At 38.5% G+C, this 23,727-nt stretch overlaps 3 protein-coding genes across 4 annotated transcripts in view; all 3 read left to right on the top strand.

Annotated features, from left to right (window-relative positions):
• Positions 1-1,084: 1,084 nt before the first annotated feature.
• neto2b (neuropilin (NRP) and tolloid (TLL)-like 2b) lies at positions 1,085-8,351 on the top strand. 2 transcript variants are annotated; one of them, XM_020611095.1, is made up of 12 exons: positions 1,085-1,533; positions 2,961-3,017; positions 3,211-3,342; positions 3,946-4,194; positions 4,382-4,429; positions 4,596-4,723; positions 5,280-5,381; positions 5,627-5,753; positions 6,097-6,210; positions 6,700-6,830; positions 6,918-7,010; positions 7,093-8,351. In XM_020611095.1, exons 1-12 carry the CDS (start codon positions 1,524-1,526, stop codon positions 7,534-7,536), a joined length of 1,635 nt encoding a protein of 544 aa, XP_020466751.1. In that variant the 5' UTR covers positions 1,085-1,523; the 3' UTR covers positions 7,537-8,351. The 2 variants fall into 2 exon arrangements, with proteins under 2 accessions (XP_020466751.1, XP_020466761.1); XM_020611105.1 differs by having other exon boundaries at positions 1,086-1,533; positions 3,214-3,342.
• Positions 8,352-14,931: 6,580 nt separating this feature from the next.
• Positions 14,932-19,408, top strand: LOC109968194 (ADP-ribosylation factor 4-like). The gene is made up of 6 exons (XM_020614280.1): positions 14,932-15,128; positions 15,946-16,026; positions 16,136-16,245; positions 16,956-17,027; positions 17,738-17,863; positions 17,976-19,408. Exons 1-6 carry the CDS (start codon positions 15,062-15,064, stop codon positions 18,060-18,062), a joined length of 543 nt encoding a protein of 180 aa, XP_020469936.1. The 5' UTR covers positions 14,932-15,061; the 3' UTR covers positions 18,063-19,408.
• Positions 19,409-21,360: 1,952 nt separating this feature from the next.
• Positions 21,361-23,727, top strand: part of cimap1b (ciliary microtubule associated protein 1B) — a 2,769-nt gene continuing 402 nt past the window's right edge. The window contains exons 1-5 of the mRNA XM_020613019.1: positions 21,361-21,463; positions 22,783-22,897; positions 22,982-23,185; positions 23,297-23,398; positions 23,499-23,635. Coding sequence (XP_020468675.1) covers positions 22,786-22,897; positions 22,982-23,185; positions 23,297-23,398; positions 23,499-23,635 — 555 coding nt within the window. The 5' untranslated portion in view covers positions 21,361-21,463; positions 22,783-22,785. The remainder of the gene's footprint in view (positions 21,464-22,782; positions 22,898-22,981; positions 23,186-23,296; positions 23,399-23,498; positions 23,636-23,727) is intronic.

Here is a 23,727-nt window from a genome sequence, read left to right as displayed (position 1 = left end):
GCTGTCCAACAATATATACTACAGTAGTTAAAATGAGCTTCACCTTCACCTGCTACACCTTAAAATGCTTCTTATTACATTTATGGATCAATAATAATCCAATTATAAAATATGTAATAATACAACACTGAAGGGGCCATTCTCCATTATAACATCTACCTCTACTTTTGATACTTTAAATATATTGCTGTTAATGCTTATGTACTTCTACTATGTAACTTTTGAAACAATTAGGATCACAGTCCTGTGACAAATCAAAAGTTGGATTCATAAGTAATACAACACACCATTGCTCAGTTCTATACACAGATGTTTTTTTCTGCTACTACTTGGTCAGATACTGTATAACCAGGTGCTTATGGTTAGCTAATATTAACACACTTTAGAAAGATGCTGCTGTGTAAATGGCATTACTAAATCTAAAGCTTTATGACTCTCCTATAAGTCTGTTATTGATACACAATGTTGTAGCATGTGAAATCATATGGGAATTTTAAATTCCCTTTGTTTTAGGTCATATTTTGGCCTTTGCTCTTTATCTGAGAAATGATTGTAGGTTCAGGAGAAACCACAAAAAGTAGTATAGATGCATTCAAGGGAGTGTGAAAGGCAAAATGGGAACATACCAGGAAGTGAGATTGTCTTTGACTGCCAGGAGCATCCTTACATTGGCCATATCAGCGAGCAAAGACTCTGATTTAAAGCAATTACCATCAGCTAGAGATGCATAAATCTGCCACTGGACGGTGACAGATTCTTCAGTTAAAAGGCAGCACATCAAAGAAGATTATACATCCCGCTAACTCTTGGCTTCCATTTTTATCTTTCTGCAGCTGTAGCCAATTTCTGGGGCTGTAGGCACTGTGTGTCCTTTACGAAAAATGAGAAAAGACTGTGGTGAATGTGCACTTCTCTCTGCTCTGAATAGAAATGCACAGGAAATGTAGGGTGTGACTGATTTATGCCCAGTGAGCTTTTTGGCACAGGTGCCCTCTGGGTGTGTGTGTGTGCGTGCGTGTGCGTGCGTTTTCCTCCTGGACACTTCCCCTGTTTCAGCAAATTAAATGCTAAGAAAGGAAATGTAATGTAATTCATTATTATACCAACTAGACTATAGGAGGGTTATCGTTTCCCTTATTCCTCATGCTATGATCGAGCATATGCGCCATCAGGTCTTCCCCGCCTTTCGCACCAACTGAACCCGATCTTAAAACCAGCGAGCAGCCGCAGACAGATCATCAGTTTATGCGAAGGGACAGGACTGACACACACTCGAGCTCTGCAGGAACAGCGTCTGTGCGCAGGGAAACTGAGCTCATCTAACAGTCTTGGCGAAGTTAATCAGTTCTTTATTTGCCTCTGAAGCTTCTCTCCTCTTGACCATTGAGATTAGGATGAAAAGGTGAAAGTTGCATTTTGTAAATCAGTGGCTCTAACCTGCGCTAATCTGGACCACTGACCTAAACGGACACGCGGTTGGAAGTCTGAAAGCACAACCCAGGAAACGGACTTCAGCTGGAAGGATGAATGTAGGTGAGTGGAATCAACCGTATTTCCATTATTTGGGAGAGCGAGTGAGAGATAGGAAATAGGAGAGATAGGAGTTTCTATAATCTTTGATAATACTTTGTTCTATAATCTTTCGCTTTCAGGGCAGATGTTGTGGTTTAGTCGGATATTTTAGGAGGCAATACGCGCACGCAATCATTTGTCATCACAATTAGGATACTAAACTACAAGGAGTTTTATAGCCTGCTTCCTGCAGATCTTTTGAAAGATAGAAAACCTCACACCAGTGTCTGTGTTTTGAAAGTTTCTCTGGTGTGACCATTGACGGTGCTGAAGGGACGCCTCCTGTCTTTTGTGCACCCTGCTACTGGTATAATGGAAGACACATTTTGCAATTGGGAAAAGAAAAACAAATATATATTCTTTAGTTTTTCCTCTTGCATCAGCATCAGCGAATGGTGGCTCAGCGCCTGAAGCCTGAACTGGAGGAGGATTTGGGAAGATGTCGCTGCTCTAGTTTCTGCTCCAGGCAAACTGAACATGGTCTCTGCGGAAGTGGTTTTGTGATGAGAAATCTTGAGAAAAACCCCCTAATTCCTGTCATGTCGGTCACCTGGAGACGTGACACTGGCATTGAAGATGTTGCTGCACTTTCCTCAGGTTGATTTTAAGAAGTAGTCTAGCCTACTGTAGAATAATACCCGAGAGGTTTCCCCGAGGTTAGTGGAACATCTTCTGGATGCCTGGTTTCAGATTAATTTAATATTTTGTTCATTAAAAAGGCAATTTTATTATCACACATGATTAATATGGAATTAAACATTAAAAGTGAACAGTTTGCAAAAATAGCAGACAACCAATAAATTATAAACAACAAATAGAACTGTTGGCCAGAAATCACTGGTGCTGTCACAGCCATATGCAACATGCTGCACAGTTGTCTGCATTTAACTGCTGTTTTGTGCATTGCATGTTAACACCAGCTGTCACAGCAACATCAGCTTGCCATTCTGTTGACAACTCAGAGCAAATGGTAGCAGCCAGGTGCCTTTGGGCTAGATGTGCTATTAAGGTAATACTTTATGTAATGGGCACACATTTGGCACAAGATATGATTTCATGACAGAGAGACATTATTATAATTACCAGTAAGTATCCTTGTACAACACTATTGCAGTCGCGAGATTGTCATCAGTTCCTGCTCTCTCATCCAGCATGGTGCATAAGCTTAAAAAAAAACAAAGCAGAAGGATGCAAAAATAGGAGTATGGGTTAAGCAAGCAGATGGTGGAAACTTTCTTCCTTCCTTCAAGCGTTTCAATTCCACCCCCCTGACCTGTTATATACGTTCAGGGATTCAGGCACAGACGCACAATCCTGCTAAGCTCTCTCTCTCTTACCATAATTCCTCGGTTGTACCCTCCCTCATATGCTCTCGGCTTCTTTTACAGTTTGGATATTTTTCATATTCATTGAGGAGGGATTTGCTTTGACACAAAAGACTAAAGGTAAGATTGATATCTTCACTGTACATTAAATCCAGGCACTTATTCTAATTGAATTAGACATAACTGACGTTTGGTCACATTTAGGCACACAAATGCATTTTATGTGTCTTAATGGCACCATTAACTATACATATTTTTTAAAATCTGATTTACTGTCAGAATGACATGTCTCCCTTGGATGTCATCTCACAAGCAGGATCAAAAGGAGTTAAACCTTCTCATCACTGTGGAAGCTGGGTACGAAACGCAGATGGCGGCACCTTCAGCTCCCCGAACTACCCAAACATGTACCCTCGCAGCCAGGAGTGCCTGTATGTACTGGAAGGTAACCAACAATATGCACCTGAGCCTGATCATTGCAGTGCTGTAAAATGATTACTTCCAATTCCAATTTATGTGAGTGTTGCAGAGCTTGTCATTAAATTAAGTCTTTTTTTTTGGGGGGTCTCATGTTAATTAAAGGGAATGTGATAGAGAGAAAAAACAACACCAGTGTGGTTTTGTTTGTTTGGTGTGCAAGATGACTGATGTTATTTCCTCCTTCATTTGACAGTAACACACACATTGCTCATTTTAAATTGGTAATACATGTTTTTACAGTAGGATTATGACTGTTTTTCCTGTCTTGATAACAAAGTCAAGATAGTGTAACTTATTACGTGCAGTGTAAATTTTCCCATCTGGTCAGTAAAGTATAAACAAGCTGGTAGCTTCAGAGTGCCTTTCTTATTATCTTGCACATCAAAGAATGTATCATACCTTGTTTTTATTCTGTCCATCGCTTTCCCAGTAATTGCTACTGGAGCCCACAAAGTGAGTAAAATTTGAAAGAAGCAGTGGTTGTTTTTGCTGCGCTGCCCATTCTCTGGCAGCAGTCATAAAACACCTCTCTGGTAGTCGATGTGACTTATCACCCATCTTCCCTCAGCGCTTCCCCGCCAGAGAATAGAGCTGTTGTTTGATACCACCTTCTACATCGAGGCATCATTTGAGTGTCGTTTCGACCACATCGAGGTGCGAGATGGACCTTTCAGTGTCTCGCCACTCATCAATCGTTTCTGTGGCTCGGTTAGTCCTGGACTCGTCCTCTCCAGTGGACGCTTCATGTGGATCCGCTTCTTCAGTGATGAAGAGCTAGAGGGGATTGGCTTCAAGGTCCAGTACAGCTTTATTGCAGGTGCCTCAAACAATATTATTGAGTCCTCTGTAGCAATGTTCTCACTATATTCACTAAATGCTCATGTGCTCTGCTTAAATAGTGCTTCAATCAAATGTCTCTGCTGTTATTAACCAGTCAAACATACTCTGAGTGATGTTGGCCCTGATGGTGTGGTATCTTTTTCCAACTTTGATTTCCCCCCAAGACCCTGAATTTCATCTGCATGTGGGAGGACTTTTAAACCCCATCCCAGGTACTGCCACCACATATCTAAATGAATCATTTCAGTTGTAAATCCATGATGTGTTATGCCAAGTCATGGCACGTTTCTCACACCACCACCCATAACCTCCCTTTTCCCTCTTGTATGTTTCCCCTTTCTCTGCCCCTTTGACCTGTTGTCACTGTCTGTGGGTCAGACTGTCAGTTTGAGCTGTCTGGGGCTGACGGCCTGATTCGCTCTAGTCAGGTGGAGGAAGAGTACAAACTGAGGTCAGACCAAGCAGTGGACTGCATCTGGACTATACGAGCCCCAGCAGACAGCAGGGTATGGCATACGACATGTTAAAATTTCATGTCACAGCAGCAGAAGTTTCATTACCTACTTTACCTACATTACCTACATATTTGTGACAACTGGATGCTGGAAAAGGAAAAAGCACCGAGAAGGAGTTAAGGTGAAATATAACAACAAAAACTCACAAAATGCTGTTGAGGAGAGGGGATGTGACAGCTTACTGGTTGAAAGAATGAGTCTCCAGCCTGCAGCGCATATCACAGCGTGTTTGTTCCATACCCTTTACATAATCATAAAGACAGACCACAGATTTCAACTTCATATCACAAATACCTAGATAAATGTGCTTTGCATTTTTTTAATTATCAAGTATTCAATGACATTACATGACATAGGAGGATATGAAGTATAAAGCAAACATATTATTGAATATCTACATAAGCAGTAAAACTGGTGTGAAATGATTTATATTTGATCCTTTCAAGCAGTGATGCCCTCAAATGCAACTTGTCTTCTTATAGCAAAGAAAAGCTGCATGAACAAAGAGCAGAATGTACAGTATACCCCACCTCCTTGCTTATTACAGATCTATCTGCGGTTCTTGGAATACCAGATGGAAAACTCAAATGAATGTAAGAAGAACTTTGTGGCTGTTTATGATGGCAGTAGTGCCATTGAGAACCTAAAGGTAATATATCATATGTTATCATATTTACTGTATAGCTGATCTGATGTACTTAAGTTATTAAGTTACTGTAATGCATCATCCTGTCTGTCCTGCTACACACCAGGATTTGTCTGTCTTTCTTTGTCATATGCTCATTTTTAATATCATATTTGAACCATAAATATATAGCAACTGTGCTACAGACCTTGGCCTCAGTGAGACTACATCCAAATCTATGAGAGGACATGGTGTTTGGTTTCTTGCAGGCTAAGTTTTGTAGTACAGTAGCTAATGACCTCCTGCTAGACACTGGTGTCGGAGTGGTGAGGATGTGGGCCGATGAGACAAGCCGTCTCAGCCGTTTTCGGATGCTGTTCACTTCTTTTTCTGATCGTGAGTTTGTCTTTTGATTATTCTTAACCTCTGTGTCCTGTTTGTTCAGTTCTCTGTTTCTGTGGGAAAACAAATACAGTGCCTTAGGCATATGACTGCAAATAGATCTCTAATAGTACCCTCTTGTGGTTCCTATTCAATACTGCAGTTTGTTTAAGAATTAACTTATCTTGGTAGGAGTTGGAGAACATGCTTTCAGTCAGATATTGTATTAAAATATTACACAAATACTAGCTTTCCATGTATCCTTTTGAAAAAGAGAGCATTCAGTAGGAACTTTATAAATCTCTGAAATGTATGAATTTCCTGTGACTGCACTCACACACCTGTGTTTGTGTTTCAGCACCCTGTATAGGCAGTGCCTTCTATTGCCACAGTAACATGTGCATCAACACTTCTCTGGTGTGCAACGGTATACAAAACTGTGTTTTTCCTTGGGATGAAAGCGACTGCAAAGGTACTCCAGTAGTGCCAAGACACTTTGTAATTCCCTTCAAAATCCACTGTGCTGTGCTGTATTACAATGGGCTGTGCAGCGATATGTAATATGATACAGGTCACACCTGTCTGTGTTATGTCCCACTGAACCTCATGAAGATTCCTGTTTGGAAATATTCCAGGTAGTTTCCGGTGTAATTTTTTAAAATATTCCTACAAAGGTTTGTCTTGGCAAGGAAAGCTGAATCATATCATCTTTGATTCCTTTTGAGCTTAAAGATCTTTGCGGCCTTTTAGCTGATAAGTGGCTCATAAACACCTCAGACTCTTTATCAGTGCTTTCATTTTTAGTGAAGGTTCTTCCTCCTGCCAACCAAAAACACAAGATTGTTATGACGGGGAAGTCAACAAGTAAATGACTATTGTACTTAATGTACTGCCAATGCCTCTAAATGTCTTATATTTTATAGCTTTTTTGTAAATCACTCTCTTCATCTATATCATCCAGAGACTATGAGCAAGGCTGTTTTTCACACAATTACAAAGACGCAAGGTACAGTAATCTGTGCGTCTACAGGAGTCGTGCTGCTGCTCCTTATTGTCTCCATCCTGGTGCAAGTCAAACAGCCAAGAAAAAAGGTAACAGACAAGTCAGAATTATGTCACAAAATACTGGTATAGAAATTGTTCATTCATTTTTTAAGTGTGTTTAATCATATTTTGAAGGTTTTGATACGTAAGAATAACTTGTTTCACCGAGACAACTCCCAGGAGGTGCCTGACCCTCCGCACTATGAGCTCTTTACTCTCCGAGATAAGGTTAGTTTGATTACTTTGATTCCATTATCTCTATTTGGTCAGTTTTGATCAGAATTGTAAATGTACCATCACTTTTTTTTAGGAGATATCTGGGGACCTTGGGGCATTATCAGATGAACTGCAGTCCCTGCAGGCACTCAGGAGATCCTCATCAGGCTCACGCTGCATTCATGAACACCACTGTGGCTCTCAGGCCTCTATCAAAGCCGTTCAGGCTGCACATGACCTCGGCAGGAGATCCATTGAGCTTCTCCCTTTAAGAGGAGACTTCAAGAGCACCTTAACCCCCTTCAGGGAATTGAACAGCAGTGTGCGTAAGAAGAGCTGGCCTAGTGTGAAGCCAGGCCGAATGCAGAGCCATCACAGTATGGGGGGCAGAGCACTGGGGCGGCAGGATAGAGTAATGGAGGAAGAAGAAGAGGCCCAGGAGGAGGATGGAAAGCATGACGTGTATGTGTGCAGAGCAGGAAGCCAAAGAGGGAACTATGAAATGGCCCAGCAAAGGTCCTTGTCCATGGACTTCTGAAAAGAAGGCATGGTAAATGATACAGCAACAAGTTTTCAATCAATGCCACAATTTGGGGGCAGAACTCACCTTTACAGGACAGAGGAATAAGAACGCCATGTCTCACTCAAGACATGTCTCACCTAAATAAAAATGATAAAGAAGAGGACCAGCAGTGCTACAAGAACTTTTAGAAATTAAAATACTGCTTTGACACTGAAACAACTGACAGGAAACTCTTATTGCATCAGTGTGAAAATCAGTTTTAAGATCAGAGGCAAAATTACCATCAACAATTGAGCAGTCACTCTTCTTCCCCGGAGGGAAGTGTGTGTTTATTAGAAACCTTCTAAAGGGTGTGTCACACCAGCATGTTGCTTGAAATACCCCATGTAAAACTGGCTGCCAAGTATGGTGGTTTATAATTCAGTTATGTAATCACCAAAATTTGGTTTAATTTTCTTTCTGACAGTAGACACAGGTTGAATATTTGATTAATATGTATTGACTTTTCTCATAAGAGGACCCAGCCCACACTGGATTATAGGTAATTGTTTATTATCCAGGATACTATTCAGAAGTTAAACATTTGGGAAGAGATTAGATTGCGGTGTGCTTTTGTAGGCTTTTGTCATTATAATATAGGACTCCAAATTATCATGTACACTTTTGTTAGATGGTTTTGACAAACTCTTTTTAACACATTGTGTCCCAGTGATGTTGACAATAAAGATCAGAAAATGGGTAAAATTGCGATTATTATTTTTTTTCTCCCAGTTTAGTCAGCTATCCGTAAGGTTTATTCATCATGTTCAGAAGGTTCACTGAACAACCAATTAATGGAGGAACTATGCTAATAAACACAGACATATTTAAGGCAGGGAACTCTGATGTTTGACCTGCTTTTGATGTGCTGATAAGCTGATAAGCAATGCAATAATAAAAGGTTAACAATGTAAACGAGTCACTAATATCTTCTACAGTGCTGCCTAAGTGCTTCTGTGAGTCGACCTAGAAAGAACAAGCTTTATCAAATCGGTTTTTTTCAGGTATTGTATATTTGCTGAGTACTGTTGGTTTTTCAGTAATACTGTGGTATACACTCATTTTTATCACGATATCTAGAACAAATTACATAAAAAAAATCATAAATAAAGAGACTTAAGGGAAACCGAAACTAGGTCAACATGGCATGACAGTAAAATGACTCAGTGATTTGAATGTGCTAACAGCTCAGCGTATAATGGCGCTAAGGTGTTCATTGTTCTTTCCTCAGCTGAACTCGTATCAAACATAACAGAGACATACACAGCTTTGCAGAATGGAGCAAAACCTATTAACCCTTATGTTTTATTTTATGCATCAGTAGGGTGATTGTGTGACTTTCTGTGACCAGTCATATATAAACATCAAGTTTACTTCATCATAGACAAATCAGCAGTCAGGTGATGAGTCACAAAAACTGGTTTCTGTGCAGTTAACCATTAACAGAGGGTTCAACTAAGTGAAAGGCATGCATGGTAAAACAGGATCACAGAGTCTGACATAGTATTACATAAGTATACTGATCTCTGTGCTGGTGTTTGTGTTTGTGTGTGATCACATATCAGATATGTCTCATGTGGGATCTCATTTGCACAACCACACATTATTTATTATGAGCTAAGTTAACAGGTGCAGTTGCAAACAGACATAACAAGAAAGACACAGTGTTCCTTCTCTTGCCTGCAACTACTCAGTATTCATCACTGTTCCAACATATAGAGACTGAGACTGAACTGAGTAGAACAGTATCTTAGGTACTAAATGCTTCTGAAATGACACACTGCTGACAATACAGTATGGGAACCTGCCAGTTTTTCTGTCATTCTTGTCTTGAACTGCAGAGTAGCGAGGGACTGTTGAATAACACGTTCAGGATAAAACATTACTTAGACATGTAAACCACATTATTGAATACCAGAAAAATAAATTCAATGAAACATGATAACATACAAATCACACAGCAAAATAATTCAATAATTTTTTATGAGATCTTTTAAAACTTTGTTAAAACAGTACATCAATAGCATATATAAATACTACACAACTTTACAGTTTGTACAGAGGTTATTTTTGCTAAAAAAATATATGCTACTACACAAAAATGCTACTATTAATACATGACAAAATCAATACTTGTTTGTTACTTGCTTTAAAAGTCCATAGTTTTGGCATCTTTTCATGTTTCTTTTATCTTCAGTCCAGAAATAAGAACATGTTAGATTTCAGTCTAAATTGTCATAAAGTCATGAAGTGTGCAGGCATAGTCAGTACTTCTCAGATGAGTATGCCGGTCAGCAGCATAACAATGTCTCTTGTGTGTTTAGATTTAACATTCATGATCTGCTCCTCAGTGATTCATCAAAGAAGGCCAGGCGGCCATATGCCATCAGGGGTGTGTGCTCCCCTAGAACTGCCTCCGTGAAGTTTGGCCGTCTCCAGGCATAGACCATACTGTTCAGGAAGCCTTGCAGCGACACGCCAACGGCCTGACACAAACAAAAATAACGCTATGACTTGCAACTCAGATATCAAATAAAAATGTTATGTTCTCCTGTCATCATTTTCCTTCAAAACATACCTGAAGGATATAAATGCCAAAAAGGCTGCTTTGTTTAACGTTATTCGATGTCATGAGGGGGAACAGCAGAATGAGGACAAGAGCTGCAGAAGACAGAATCACAGGGGATGAATCTGATGTTGAGTTTAAGATGATGGAACAAATGACACTGTCCTTAAATGTGTGTGTACCTGGTGTCCAGCAGATTAAGATAACAATCACCATACTTCGTGCTGTAGAAAACACTCCTTTGAATCTCTTTCTTGAACGTCCGTCTCCTTCCACAGGAAAAAGACCCTCCTGCTGATGTCTTTCATACCATTTACCAACCTTATAGTAAATGACCTACAACAAAACAAAATCAGTGACTACATTCTGCTTATGGAGCATACATGTAAATATATCCAAGCCTTTAGATAGTACTGTACAATTATAAATCAGAACTATATTACTACAATTACAAAACTGTCCAAATTATTTTTAACTTACAGAGCAAGACAACATCACTGGTATCACCACAAGGAAAAGAAAAACTTTGAGGAATGTGTCATGAAGCTGTTCCTGGCATGAAGAAAGAAAATCATGTTAGTATCATCACTCACTGGTAGAAGCTGCTTTGCATTAATTTAAGGATAAAATATAACCACAAGCTTTTATAATAAATAATTTATGCAACAATACTGCTCAGTACAGTACAGTACAGTAAAAGAAAATAATAAAAGTGAAATACTGCTAATTGAAATCAATGCACAAGAAAGAGCTGATAAAGAAAGTGTATAAAAGTATATCATTAGAGAGTTTTATTCTCACGATTTCTTTGCAGGGCTCCGTCCAGACATGCAGGAACAAAATACAGCTGGGAAAAGTGGAAATTCAGAAAGGTCAGAAACACAGGGGAGCAGACCTGTTTCATTTCTGCAGCTTCTTTGAAAAAAGTGACTCTAAAGTTTGTGTGCTCACCTGCCACAGTATTGGGTATCATTACTGATGATTTCAACCATTGATCTGTTAGTGGCAGGTTTTATGAAGGGAGTTAGCACATATGCTAAGTACAATGCGATGGGGATCAACCTGTGATATTGGACAGACAGAAAGATAGATTTAAATAGCATTGTTTAGGGATAGTAGCCATAAAGTTTGGAAAGGCACTTAAAGGCATGTATTATAGTATTTAAACAAAAAAACAAACTCACCACACCAAAGCATATACAGGTACAGTGATGATCTTCCTTCTACAATGACTCTGTAGTGAGAGAGAGATATTACTAAATCCACCCTGACAGATTTGGAGACAAATATAATCTGTATATTCAATTGACAACTAACCTGTCCACTTTCATTCTCTGTGGGACTTGTTCTCCATCCTTGGATTGCATTCTTTGACTTCCATGCGTAAACCACCACCAGCAGAAATGAAACAAAATAAAATGTCTAGAACAGAAGAGACAAACATACAGTGCAAATATGTCAAATGACGATACGTAGCATATATATGTAGCAGCTGAAAGCATGATCATTTAAATGTGACCTCCAAAAGGTATTAACATTTATTTGCATACATTAAATACCATAAGGTTCAATTATAATCCTTAACAGAACACAAGGGTTAAAGGTCATCTTCTGTGTGCAAATGCAGACTAGCTAAAAAAAAAAAGTAGCTGACCAGCTCCATAAAACTAAAATATGTTTGTGTGTAGAGGTTTTAGTTAAGATTTGTGTTGGTGAACATTCCCCTACCAAACCCAAACATTTGTTCTTTATCTTTATGAGGAAACGTTATTATTGTATTTTATTATGACTTTATCATTCAGTTTATCTTTATGCAAACAAAGCTTATGTTCATAAAAACCTGTTTTACTTTCTGTTATAATTGTCTTTTGTACTAAAACTTAAGAAACATAAGACAAAGAAGTTGTAAAATCTAAACATTTGAAGACATGTTTTAGCTACGATGCAATGCCTATCAGAGCCCATAGGTTCTACATCCATACACAGGAATAAGAGCTTGCTTTAAGTGTAGGAAATTCTCAGGTTTGGGGGTCAGTCAATTCAGAACTATAAAGTGACAGAGTTGTTGCTCTGATTAAACAATGAAATTTTAAAAGGCTAAACATTTTCCATATTTATCATATTATGAAACAAATCTACAACCTGGACTCAGTGAAAGTGCATAACACTGTTTGTTCCTACGTTCTTTGCTGTGCTTGTTTTACATCTAATCTGTCCTTAACTCATATCACAGCAAAAATATTATATGAATTTGGAAGATTTTGAGGTGAAGTTGGTGCAGTTTACAAAAGAAATATTTTAACATGAATTATTACACATGCAGCTTCACTTCTCAGTCTGAGGGAACAAGTACATTTGCATCACTGAAGCTGGGACACATGAGAAAAAACGTTCATTTCTTTGCTTAATAGATGCAATATAACGAACACGAGGTTTTTATTGCTAGAATGACAAGGCAGGTCTGAGTCACTCAGGGAAAATCCTGAGACCTGATATATTTACTCATACCGCTCTCCTTCTCTGCACCTCCCTCAAATCTTCAACCAAAACATGTTTTTGTAAATAATTTACTTGTTGAAGTAAGAGCTCAGTCTAACAGAGTGAAAGTAACTGTTCCTCACCAGTGACAGTGGCAGGCTGTACTGGCAGATGGTTACACTCTTGTCAGTGTTCATGACACTAGTGTAAAAGTTCATGGCACTAGTGGACATCAGGATCAGAGCAGCCAGGAGGTCTGCTAGGGCGAGCTGTGCCAGGAGGTGCACCTGCACACAAACACACGAATACAAAGGATGTTGCATTGCTATAAAACTGTAATATGGATAAAAAAAGACCAAAAACAAACTATTATCCATTAAGTAAGCACAAAATACAAAAACACGAAAATATATTCATAAAAAGCATGACTCACCTGTCCTTTTAGATGCCTCCATCTCACTATAGAAACCACCAGGACAGACAAACTCCCAATAACACTGCAGTTAATCACAGTTATATGAAATGTCACATAACTCCTTAGAGGCTGGTATAAAACCATATCAGTACTGCATTACTTTTAGTCATCTACAGTCAAAAGAATAAAGAGCATGATGTTGTGAAAGCTGGCACCACATCAACACTAAACCTGGGTCAAGTTTGTTGCATATCTGTCTGAGCATGAAAAAGATTGCTTTGTCTGCAGTGTACCTATCTCATGCACATGTGACCTTTGCATAAAACGCTGTTATGAGATGACCCATTAAATCTTAAGCCTCCTCTTCACTCTTAAGACACTACCTGGAGGCACAAGATAAGATTTTTTTTCTCCGCATTATCTCACACACCATTTTATCCATTTGTTTCACTTTGTTTGACACAGATTAAAGAAAGAAAATGAAAGGCTCATACATAAAGACACAGAATGATTGTGTTCACCAAAATTTTAAGTATGCAGAAGGTGCAGTTTATCAAGTGAGCTACAATTCAGTCCTAAATATAATAATCTGAATAATTAACATGAGCGGCAATGCTCTTAATGGAAAATTAATAGAAACCTAAAAGAACACTGGAGGGATTCAGAAAGAAAACATAAGCTTGACTTTTGTTACATCCTGCCTCGCTGGTTTGGCAGATGAAATAACCCAAGTGTGTCGGTCAAGGTAATTCAAGCATGTAACTGAAAAAGTATGAAGAAGGCTATTACCTGGGAATGAGTAACACTAAGTACAAAGCAGAGAGAACTTCAATCTGAAAAACAGAATTCAAACATGCTTTCAGAAATGTATAGCCATTACTTCCATTTAAACATTTTCATGCTAAAAATCTGTAGGCTATTCACTGAATTCAGTAATGCACAGGGTAGTAATAAATATAATATCTACCTCATGTCCTCCCAGCATACCATTGAATTCCATGGTAAATATCCAGTAATTAGTACAAATCACCTATCCAAAACACACTCTGTACACAGGTAGATAATCTGCGTCCATAACAGGCTTATACGAAAATGAGCCTTCCTCTCAAGGCACACCTCTATAAAGGTTTGCACCTTGTCACATGCTGCTGTTTTAACTCCACATGCGTTCATTGCGTGCTTGAGTGTGTGTACTGTAGATCATTGCAGTACTTTTGAATGGGAATCCCCAGGTGGAATGGGAATATTCTGTGCCTTACTGCCAGTCCTTATAAGAAACAAGGACACTTAAAGGAGACAGGGAAACAATGAACCGGAATTTTCTCTGTACTGTTTGGGTTTTTACACTGCCTTGGTTATTCCTACCAGAATAACAGATGTAGATAATTTTATTGACTCTGCTGTCATACTAATGGTTTGTCAGCAGCTGTCCACAGTTGGACACACTTTCCTATTGAATTCAGTAGAAAATTGTGTCCACACTTTTGACTGGTAGTTTGTGTATGTAATGAATCTATAATTTGTTGATAACCAACAAGCACTGATAACCAACAGTCCTACACACAGAGAGAGATACACACAGGGTGACTGTGGAGTGCAGTGACTGAACTTTGGTGTTGAAATCAAGCACAGTACAAGTTACGATCATGTTGATAAACGTCTGTGTTATGGGGACATCTAGTGGTAGGAATCGGCCTTGCATTATATAATGTGTGGTGAAAACAAACCTTTTGCTAAATATAATGTTAGCTTTTTTCCATTGTGTTGAAGTCTGTCCTCTGAAACATTATGGCGCATGATATAGGCTACTGAAGTAGTTTAACTGTATATGAAAAACAGCCAAATGTAATTAAAAAAAAGTTTTCACAGGTAATGCAATGTGTTGATAAAGTTGATTCAAACTGATGACGTAGTGTATTCCACGTTGGCCCGGACGTGGCAGTCGCGGTAGTCCTGTGGGGTAATCTAACCAGTTTACACTTTGCCTCATCCGTGGCTAATATCAGTGCTATTTTGCTAGGTTCAAACGTCCTCGGTTAGTTATGGGTCTTACCATCTCGTCCATCTTCAGCCGACTTTTTGGCAAAAAACAGATGAGGATTTTGATGGGTGAGTTAAAACTGTGTTTAAATGAGGCTAGTTAGCACAGCTTTTAGTTTTAGCTTTAGCTGTGAGAATAGTTAGCTCCTTCATGCTGAGCCTTAATGGCAGTGCATTTATCAAAGTTTTAAAGTATAATATTGAGACGAAAGCGTAATTAAAACACAACTAAGAGCAACCCAGTTAATTGCTGTTTCAATTAAACATTAAAGTGGTTTTCATTCCTAGCGTTAGCCTGTAGGTTTCGGGTGTTTTTAAAAGAAGTTTGTCAGTGACGTACGCTAACGACGACTTTACACTGAAAACGGTTTAAAAATAATTATTTGTTATAGTCTTTATTAAAACCAGCTTTGGCTACCATTACCAATTATGCCTTTTACCGAATAACTGATTCCTAACATAAACCTAAAGACAATTTTAAAAAATAGCCTTTGATAATCTAGTTTTCTTATAAAATTAAATTAAAATAAATTATTAGCTAACGTAAACTTGTGACACAGTATTTCTCCGTGGAGTTGTCTATTTTCGTTATTTTGTCACTGTGTTTTGTTAATTTTCAGGCCTGTTTCCGGTCAGTAGAGCGGTGACATGTCCTCCATAATGTTAATATATACAATGTTAAGATCGACTTTAATAATTATGGGAAGCTCCCCCTTTAATAGTAACTGTACCGTCACATGTACCCTGTAATCACATGTCCTCTGCTGTCTGATGAGTAGGCTACACCTGGAGGGAAAACGTTTTTGTAATTTTCGGTTCCATATCTCTTGATGTAAAGGTTTTTATTTTGTGTTACTGATTTTACTCTGACTTCCTTTCCCTGCAGTGGGACTGGATGCTGCAGGAAAAACGACTATCTTGTACAAACTGAAGCTCGGAGAAATTGTAACCACCATCCCAACCATCGGTAAGAGATTAACATTAGAAATTGATATGTTTTTCTATTTGTTTGTGTGTCTCAAATGCTTGGAGTTGTTTGTATTATTAAGAGCTCTCTCTTCCTTTACCCTGTTAAGGTTTCAATGTGGAGACGGTAGAATATAAAAATATCAGTTTCACTGTATGGGACGTAGGTGGCCAGGACAAGATTAGACCCCTTTGGAGACATTACTTCCAGAATACACAGGTATGATTGTGACTGTCCTACTGCTGTGTGACAGCTTAGGTTCAACAAGTCAAACTAAAGACTGTCCTACTGCTGTGTGACAGCTTATTTTTAACAAGTCAAACTAAGCCTATATTTAATATAATAACTGCAGTGTCAGTGAGCAGCAATAATAGCATGCTGCTCAGATCACCAAGTACAATACTCTGTTGAACCAAAAGTGAGACAACCAGTTACTGAAACAGCTGCACCCACTAGACTGAAACGGTGCCAAAGCAACCACAGATTGTTCATGTACTTTGCAGCATGTGTTTGTCAACATGGGCTTGCTTTCTTTATGTCTGGCAACATTATGCTCTTGGTTAAAGCAGATGAATCTTAAGTTCACATTTAAAAACAATCTCTATATCTATATTGATATAGATACACACCCACACACATTTCTTATCCCATGCTTCAACCTGAATTATTTGATTGTAGTTTGAATAACTAACATGAATGAAAGAGTATTATTTTTTTCACTTCTTCCAAATGTTATAGTTTTATGTTTAATTTCTCCAAACCAATGTTTAAGTTGTTGGATCTTGGACCATATTCAAAACTCACATTGTCTCAAAAGCTTTGTTTATCTGTATATCTATAGTGTTTTAGTCCTTGTACATTCATTAAATTTCTAGAAGTTAATTAAGAAAGGGTAACTAACCACTTCAGGACTATTTTTCCCCATCTAGGGCCTCATCTTTGTAGTGGACAGTAATGACAGAGAAAGAGTGGCAGAGTCGGCAGAAGAGCTCTCAAAGATGGTATGTATTTATTAGTGTCAATTTCATAATTTTAGATTATAGTCATGATATGCAGATTAGCTGTTTTTGACTCAGTCATCTAGTTAAACCACAACAAATAATATTGTTGCTCCCAATAAACCTTTGAAAAGGATCTGTTCATATGTGGTGACAAATATCAGAGTAGAGTTTTTTTGTTTTGTTTTGTAGTTAAATGGAAGTAATCTGTTTTGTTTAATTGTGACTCTTGTACCATTGCTTTTTAAACCATAAGATGTTTAAAGATACGCAGACCTGGCATTTTTCTTTTGTTGTATTTAAAAGTATATTTGTGGCATTTTGGCCCTTACTGGACTAGAACGGTGGTCCCCAGCCTGACTGAAACCTGGTTATGGTGATATTGAAGTCAGCTTGTTTGACCCCTGTGCCACCAGAACACACCAAAACTGCTTTTTTGCATTACAGCTCAGTGGCATGAACCACAACTAGTGTCCTTGCTTTTTGTCCAACCATTTACATTTTTGCAGTACATATTTATACTGTATACTGCACATAAAATTTGTTTATATAAAATGTCAGACTTCTTGAGAAATTGTTTTTTCAAATCTCCTTAAGAACTGATGACTGTGTTATCTCGCTGTATATATATATATAATGTAAAAAATCTGTTTTCGGTGTTTTGGCCCTAGCAATAGGGATAAAGTTGTGATCTCTGTTTTCTGACACACTAGTTGCTGGAGGATGAGTTGAAAGACGCTGTTTTGCTGGTGTTCGCTAACAAACAGGACCTTCCCAATGCTTTATCAGTCAGCGAACTCACAGACAAACTCGGTCTGCATGCCCTCCGCAACAGAACTGTAAGTAATGTGAACAGGAACAGTGTCCCTACGGTAAAATTAAAATCTATAAGTGTGTGCAAAGATGCATTCATATCTCCTGTCTTATGCCATGCAATCTCTGACCCCACAGTGGCACATTGAGTCCACCTGCGCCACCCAGGGCACTGGGCTGTATGAAGGACTTGACTGGCTATCCAAAGAGCTTTCCAAGAACTAACAAAAAACAGCTGGACAGATGAGAGGGAGAGGGAGAGAGAGAGAGAGAGAGAGAGACTGAACACCACAGGACAGAAGGCACAGACATTCAGTCCAGAAACATCTGGTCTTCCAGCACCAGTGTTCACAGAACAGACAAGGCTGGTGGAAAATATAATCATCTTTGGGAAATTTTTCTTTTGTTATCAATACTATTAGTGTATTATCTCTTGACATATTCTAAGTTTTTCTCCTTTTGTTGCCAAACTCTTTCCTGGCAACAGGTTGTAATTAGACATTCAGTTGTATAATGAGCAAATGGCCTATTAGGAAAACTTAATGGAAACAGTGAATACAGTAATGGCAGTTGTTTTTCCACTTGATACATCAGCTCCTGTCTAGGCAGTGTTTGCAGTAATCAACCACTTGTATAATTGATGGACTTATTTATAGCCAATATGGAGCCTGGGTTGGGGGATCTAATAATATAACCATGTAGCTCTGAGGAAGCACAACTTGTAGGGTGTCACAAGCTGTTCATCTCCACAACCCCTTGTGAATATTTGACTCATTTGCAGACCTGACCTTTTGCTCTTCACTGCTACATGCTCGACGTTATGCCAGCTCATTTCAGCAAAGGTCTGTAGGCCATAAAATGGATGACGATTGCAGTGTTTTCACAGATAGATTACAATAGTTTTGTGGAACCATGTGGCCTCCCACTAAATGGGTTCAAAAAGGGGCATAATACCTTCTGCTCCTCTACACAAATCTGAGTAATCCTTATCTCATTCTTAGGTCAAGTTCCTCCCTAAGGTTGTTTTGTAATATTTTTGGTTAAGAAAGACCAAATAATGCAATAAGACACTTCCTTTTGTGCTGCAATGTACGTTGTAGAGCAGCAGAACCACACCAATGTGAGCGCAGATTGCATCCTTGCAAGTTGGCTTCATTGTCAACCATTATTTTATTCAGCTTGAACATTTTTGAATATGTCCCAACTCTTTTCCTTCCTTTTTTTTTTAACTACAATTTCTTCTGTTGACCCTTAATGTAAATCTTCAACTTTAAAGAAGGAAGGAAGTGTTTTTTCAGTTCTGGCACAAGAGCAGTGTCAGTGCAGCACAATTAAGTAGCATGTTTTTTGTGTGTTTGTGTCCTTTTTGTGGCAGTGCATAGTGCTGAGTTTGTTCAAATAACATACTGTATTACATTCTTAATTATTCTACCACTACAACACAAACATACCTGCCCCATCAGTTTACTGGGGTATACATTCCAACCTTTACTTGCAGATATTGGAGCAGCAACTCCTAAAAACGATTCACTTGATATTTTGCAAAAGAAAGCACAGAATAAAGTCAATGTAAAAAAAAAAAGATGTTTTGGACTCCAGTCATTGTTGAGCACAGGCAGTTTTCGTTTTAATCAAGTACCGTTTTTACTCCTTCCTTTTCATAACTTAATTTTCAGATTTTTTTCATAATACTGACTAAAATACTAAACTTGCATCTTCCACCTGGAACTGTGGCTGATAACGGAAGCGAGGCGTGTTCTCCACCATCTCTGTTTAAGCCTGTGCCTTTTACACAGATATTTGCAAACAAAGCAGGTCTTTGCCTCAGTGTCTGTCTTGGGTTATGTATCTTTGAAACCACTACACTTCCTGTCACATCTTAACATTGTTAATATACCTTGGCCCAAGCTAGGAAATGGGCTGAACTTATCTGCACAACAAACTGTTCTGTCATGTTGAAAATAGCCCCAAGCCAGCAAACCTATCTTGAGGTTATAAGTGTAACTAAACCATCAAGAGAATTGAAAGTAATACATTTATATGCCTATCAGTGCACTGTTTGAGCAGGCATTGAGCCTCTGGGACCTTTGTTCTGACCACTGATAGAAAAGAGATGTTAGTCTAAAGGGGTCGGTTGGGAAATGGTTGTTTATTGAATTGCATTGGCTTTTTAAAGTAGTTTAATTTAAGGTAAAAGTAGACATTTAAATGGCAAATTATTCTGGTGCAAAACAACATAGATCTTATGAAGCTTGGTTTTTTTTTAATTTTTTTTTTTTTTTTTTTTTTTTTTTTTTACAATTTCATTTCAGTTATCTTCTGGAATAGTATGTTTAAATCTGTTCAGCGATTTGGAAGAGAGGCACAATGCTGGTGTGCTTTGATATGAGACCAGGAAAAGTGTTGCTTTGTTTTTTTTTGTTTTTTGTTTTTTAGGGTGGAAAGAACAAAACAGGCCCTGTTGGTGCTCGATAATATGGTTAACAATTCATATTTTCATAGCATTACAATTAGCTAATAAAAAGGTACGTCTAAACTTGATTGCAATATACTTTTTAAAATATCAATTATTGTTTGCATGCTGTTTATTTTGCCTTTGTTTAAACTACATAGGTGGTCAGAAGATCGAAGAGATCTAGAAGGACAGTAATGGGTAAGAAGGTCTGGCAAGTAAAGAGGGGCTTTTAATGCCTTAAAGGTCATCAATAAGATTTTAAATTGGGTGCAAAAATGAACAGTCAGCCATTGCAAGGAGACTAGGACGGGTGAAATATGCTTCCTTTATCGGGTATTAGTAAGGAAACGGACATTTTGAACAAGTTGGAGACTAGGAATGGGGAATACCTGTGTAGAGGGCATTGCAATAATATAAATGGCTTGAAATAAAAACATGAATAAGCTTTTTAAGATCTCTTTTAGAAACAATGGGTTTAACCTTAGCAGCCTTAGTTCCTAAAAGCCTGATCTAACCCTGGAATTTATTTGTTTATAGAAGGTCAATCATATGTGGTTACTGTGGAATAAGATGGCCGACCCCGGAGACACCAACCTCATCATATCTATGTGGATGTAGCCTTGAAACATCACTTAAAAGAGAGGTATGAGTTGGACCTGCATTAGGAAAAGTGGGGACCTTGGCCTAATTCACGTACAGTATATGACTACAGTCACCTATGTCATGGAACAATAGTTTAACTGAAATAAAGCCTCTCAAATTAGAATTCAGTAATGACACTTATACAATGGAAAACTGTTAGTTTCAGGTCTACTTTTCATACTTTTCAACCACTGCACCGTAGTACTACCAGACTAAATCCAGCGGGTGTGGTGACAGGCTGCTCTTGTGGCCTGCAGCAGCCTTTCATACCTAATAAATCACTTACACATCCAAACACTGTGATTTATGGGTTCTCACACACACAGACACACACGTTCATACACAGGCACATTTTTCTACACAACACATATTAAGCATGCCTGTCAAAGAGCTGTCCCCATGGCAACGTTGTCATAGTGAAGTTGGCAACCACTAAACAATCTGTGTTTGGGTTCAACACACATGCTCAGTTCTGAGGGTAAAACCTGGTGTAGAGGAGCACTCGCTGCAGGATTAGGATTTTTATGAGGTAAAATGCTTTATCTATTCCTTTTAAGACACTGACTGAACTTCTAACTGAACTAAACTGAAAGCAGTCACTGATTTCATGCTTGTCTGCACTTGGTAGACATCTTGTGACTGTGACAGGCTGCTCTGGGTGTACGATAGGTCTGCACATGTTCACGGTTCTGGTGTAGCACCAGTTCCACTTTACCCATAAATTAATATATAGTCACTATATACTAGCAAGTAGTAGTTTGCATATAAAATAAGATATTCATTAAACTGCTTAAATGAAGTAACGGTGATTACTGCAGTAAATTGGCAAGTGGAATGGTTTAATGCTAACCTGTGGTTCATTAAGTTAGCCAGGTGCTGTTTTGGACCTGATAACACAATACATGCTCCTTTCACCAGTGTCACTAAATAAATGCAGAAACAGAGACAGTGAGATATTACTTTTACAAAAGTGTATTATACACTTGGTTTTGTCTTAATGTTGCTATATGCTGAATAATTAATTCAGTTATCTATCTTCATGGCAAAAGTGACCTGAATATGAGCTTTTAAATCTGTCAAAATGTAGGCAATTAAAGAAACTTTTAATTGGAGTAATTTAATAACAATCACATTTTAAACAAATCTATTTTACTACATTTCATCCTTTAAACCCAGTCAGTGTTGTTTCTTATTTTTGTGACAAAAGTCAGGTTTGTTCAGTTTTACAAAAACTTTCTAGCGCTCCACATCCAGCTCAAATGAACACAGACTATTTATTTTTGTTATTTTAAAACTGCTGTGATTGGTTGTTAAACTTGTTGTTCCTGGTCATGTAACACTGAGGAGCTGTTCAGAATGGCGCAGCTTGTTTAAACAGTGCACTTCCATCACATTCAAAACAGTAAGGAGAACTACCTTTAGGCTCTAACAGCACCTAAAACATTTACACAATATCAACCAATTTTTTTCCACACAGTGCCTTCTCTGTAAGAATTTTCTGGTCCCTGGTATTTGCCACACAGAATATGAAAGTACAGTATATTTAATAATTTGGACTCTATGTCTGGCAGCCAGAGCTAATAGTATTTGCAATGAGAACTATATTTCTAATTTTAAACATGTGTGTGCCAAGGTACCATTGATTTGATTTGATTTATTCTTTCAAGCATGTAGAAACAGTTGATATGACAACACACATAATTTTACACACAATCCAATATCAATTTGCTTATACCTAGTACATGCTTGAATGGAGTAGGAAGAAGTCAGACTTATCCAGTCCTACCCCATGACACCATGAGAAGGCAAGTTTGCCAATAGGCAGTGGTGTAATCTCCTTTTCTCAAGGTAATGGCTAGTGCTGAACCCTGGGTTGGTACCTGGAGGCCCCACAAGAAAAGAGGGCCTATAGCTGCACAATACGGTAGTCCAGGACCTAAGTATGGACTGCCTGGACTCACAGGTACAGCCAAAATAGCTATTAACCTTTTTTTTTCACCACCAACATTATTATTGACATTATCTGTCCTTATTTCTTACCATAAAGGTGTTTCTAAACATGACCCTACTAAATATAAAGCACCAATATTCAGCTTTGGGATACTTCACAACCAGGCCAGTTCTGACTGTTCTCCTGGGCCAAGATACCTCCTCCCATCAAACATCACCAGAGAGGGCCGAGGCGGCACTCCTGCTTTTTCACTCCACGGTCGTCCGAAGGAGCCACAGTTGTTCCGGACTCCTGGACCAGGTCAGCTAAACCCCTCACACATGAAAGCTGACAATATGCCAGTTTTGTCATGATGCAGTCTCTTGTTGTTTGAGTTTGCTTGTACTTATGTGACGTCCTTTGGTGTTTAAGCCCACTACTCCCCAGAATGTTCAGCAAAGTCAGTCTTCCACTCTGCTCCTGCTTATTCTCTTTCTGGGAGGAGTAAAGAATTCAGCACTAACCAGATACCAGGTAACGTATTGTATTTAGTGTCAACTATAATTGAGCTTTGACTAACAAATCTAAATCAAAATGGCACAAACCTCAATTTCATCTGTCACTTATACTGTAGGCCCAGCCTCCTACTCTCTGCCCCCGGTGGTGGGGGCCAAAACTATTTTCACACCTGCAGCTCCCACCTATTCAATCTGTAGTCGCAGGAAAATTGGCAGCTTCCATGAAGACCTGAAGAAGGTACATACACACATTTATAAAAACTGTTTTGTGTAAGAAAAAAAAGAAAAGATGATAGTAAAAAATAAAACCATGATTTAGTCTTGCTCTCTATATGCTTCTTTCCC

This window comes from Monopterus albus, unplaced genomic scaffold (assembly GCF_001952655.1).
Source record: "Monopterus albus unplaced genomic scaffold, M_albus_1.0 scaffold5.1, whole genome shotgun sequence".
Lineage (NCBI taxonomy): Eukaryota > Metazoa > Chordata > Actinopteri > Synbranchiformes > Synbranchidae > Monopterus > Monopterus albus.
Note: the sequence above shows the minus strand (reverse complement) of the source record. Positions and strands in the feature narration are given on the sequence as shown.

What these genes read in the sequence shown, in the direction of transcription:
- neto2b (XM_020611095.1), top strand. An exon ending in GTGCCTGTATGTACTGGAAG is followed by an intron (nt 3,343 to 3,945) that starts GTAACCAACAAT and finishes ATCTTCCCTCAG; the next exon opens with CGCTTCCCCGCCAGAGAATA. An exon ending in ACTTTTAAACCCCATCCCAG is followed by an intron (nt 4,430 to 4,595) that starts GTACTGCCACCA and finishes TCTGTGGGTCAG; the next exon opens with ACTGTCAGTTTGAGCTGTCT.
- LOC109968194 (XM_020614280.1), top strand. Translation starts at nt 15,062, where the DNA reads ATGGGTCTTACCATCTCGTCCATCTTCAGCCGACTTTTTGGCAAAAAA. An exon ending in ACAGATGAGGATTTTGATGG is followed by an intron (nt 15,129 to 15,945) that starts GTGAGTTAAAAC and finishes CTTTCCCTGCAG; the next exon opens with TGGGACTGGATGCTGCAGGA. An exon ending in ATGCCCTCCGCAACAGAACT is followed by an intron (nt 17,864 to 17,975) that starts GTAAGTAATGTG and finishes CTGACCCCACAG; the next exon opens with TGGCACATTGAGTCCACCTG.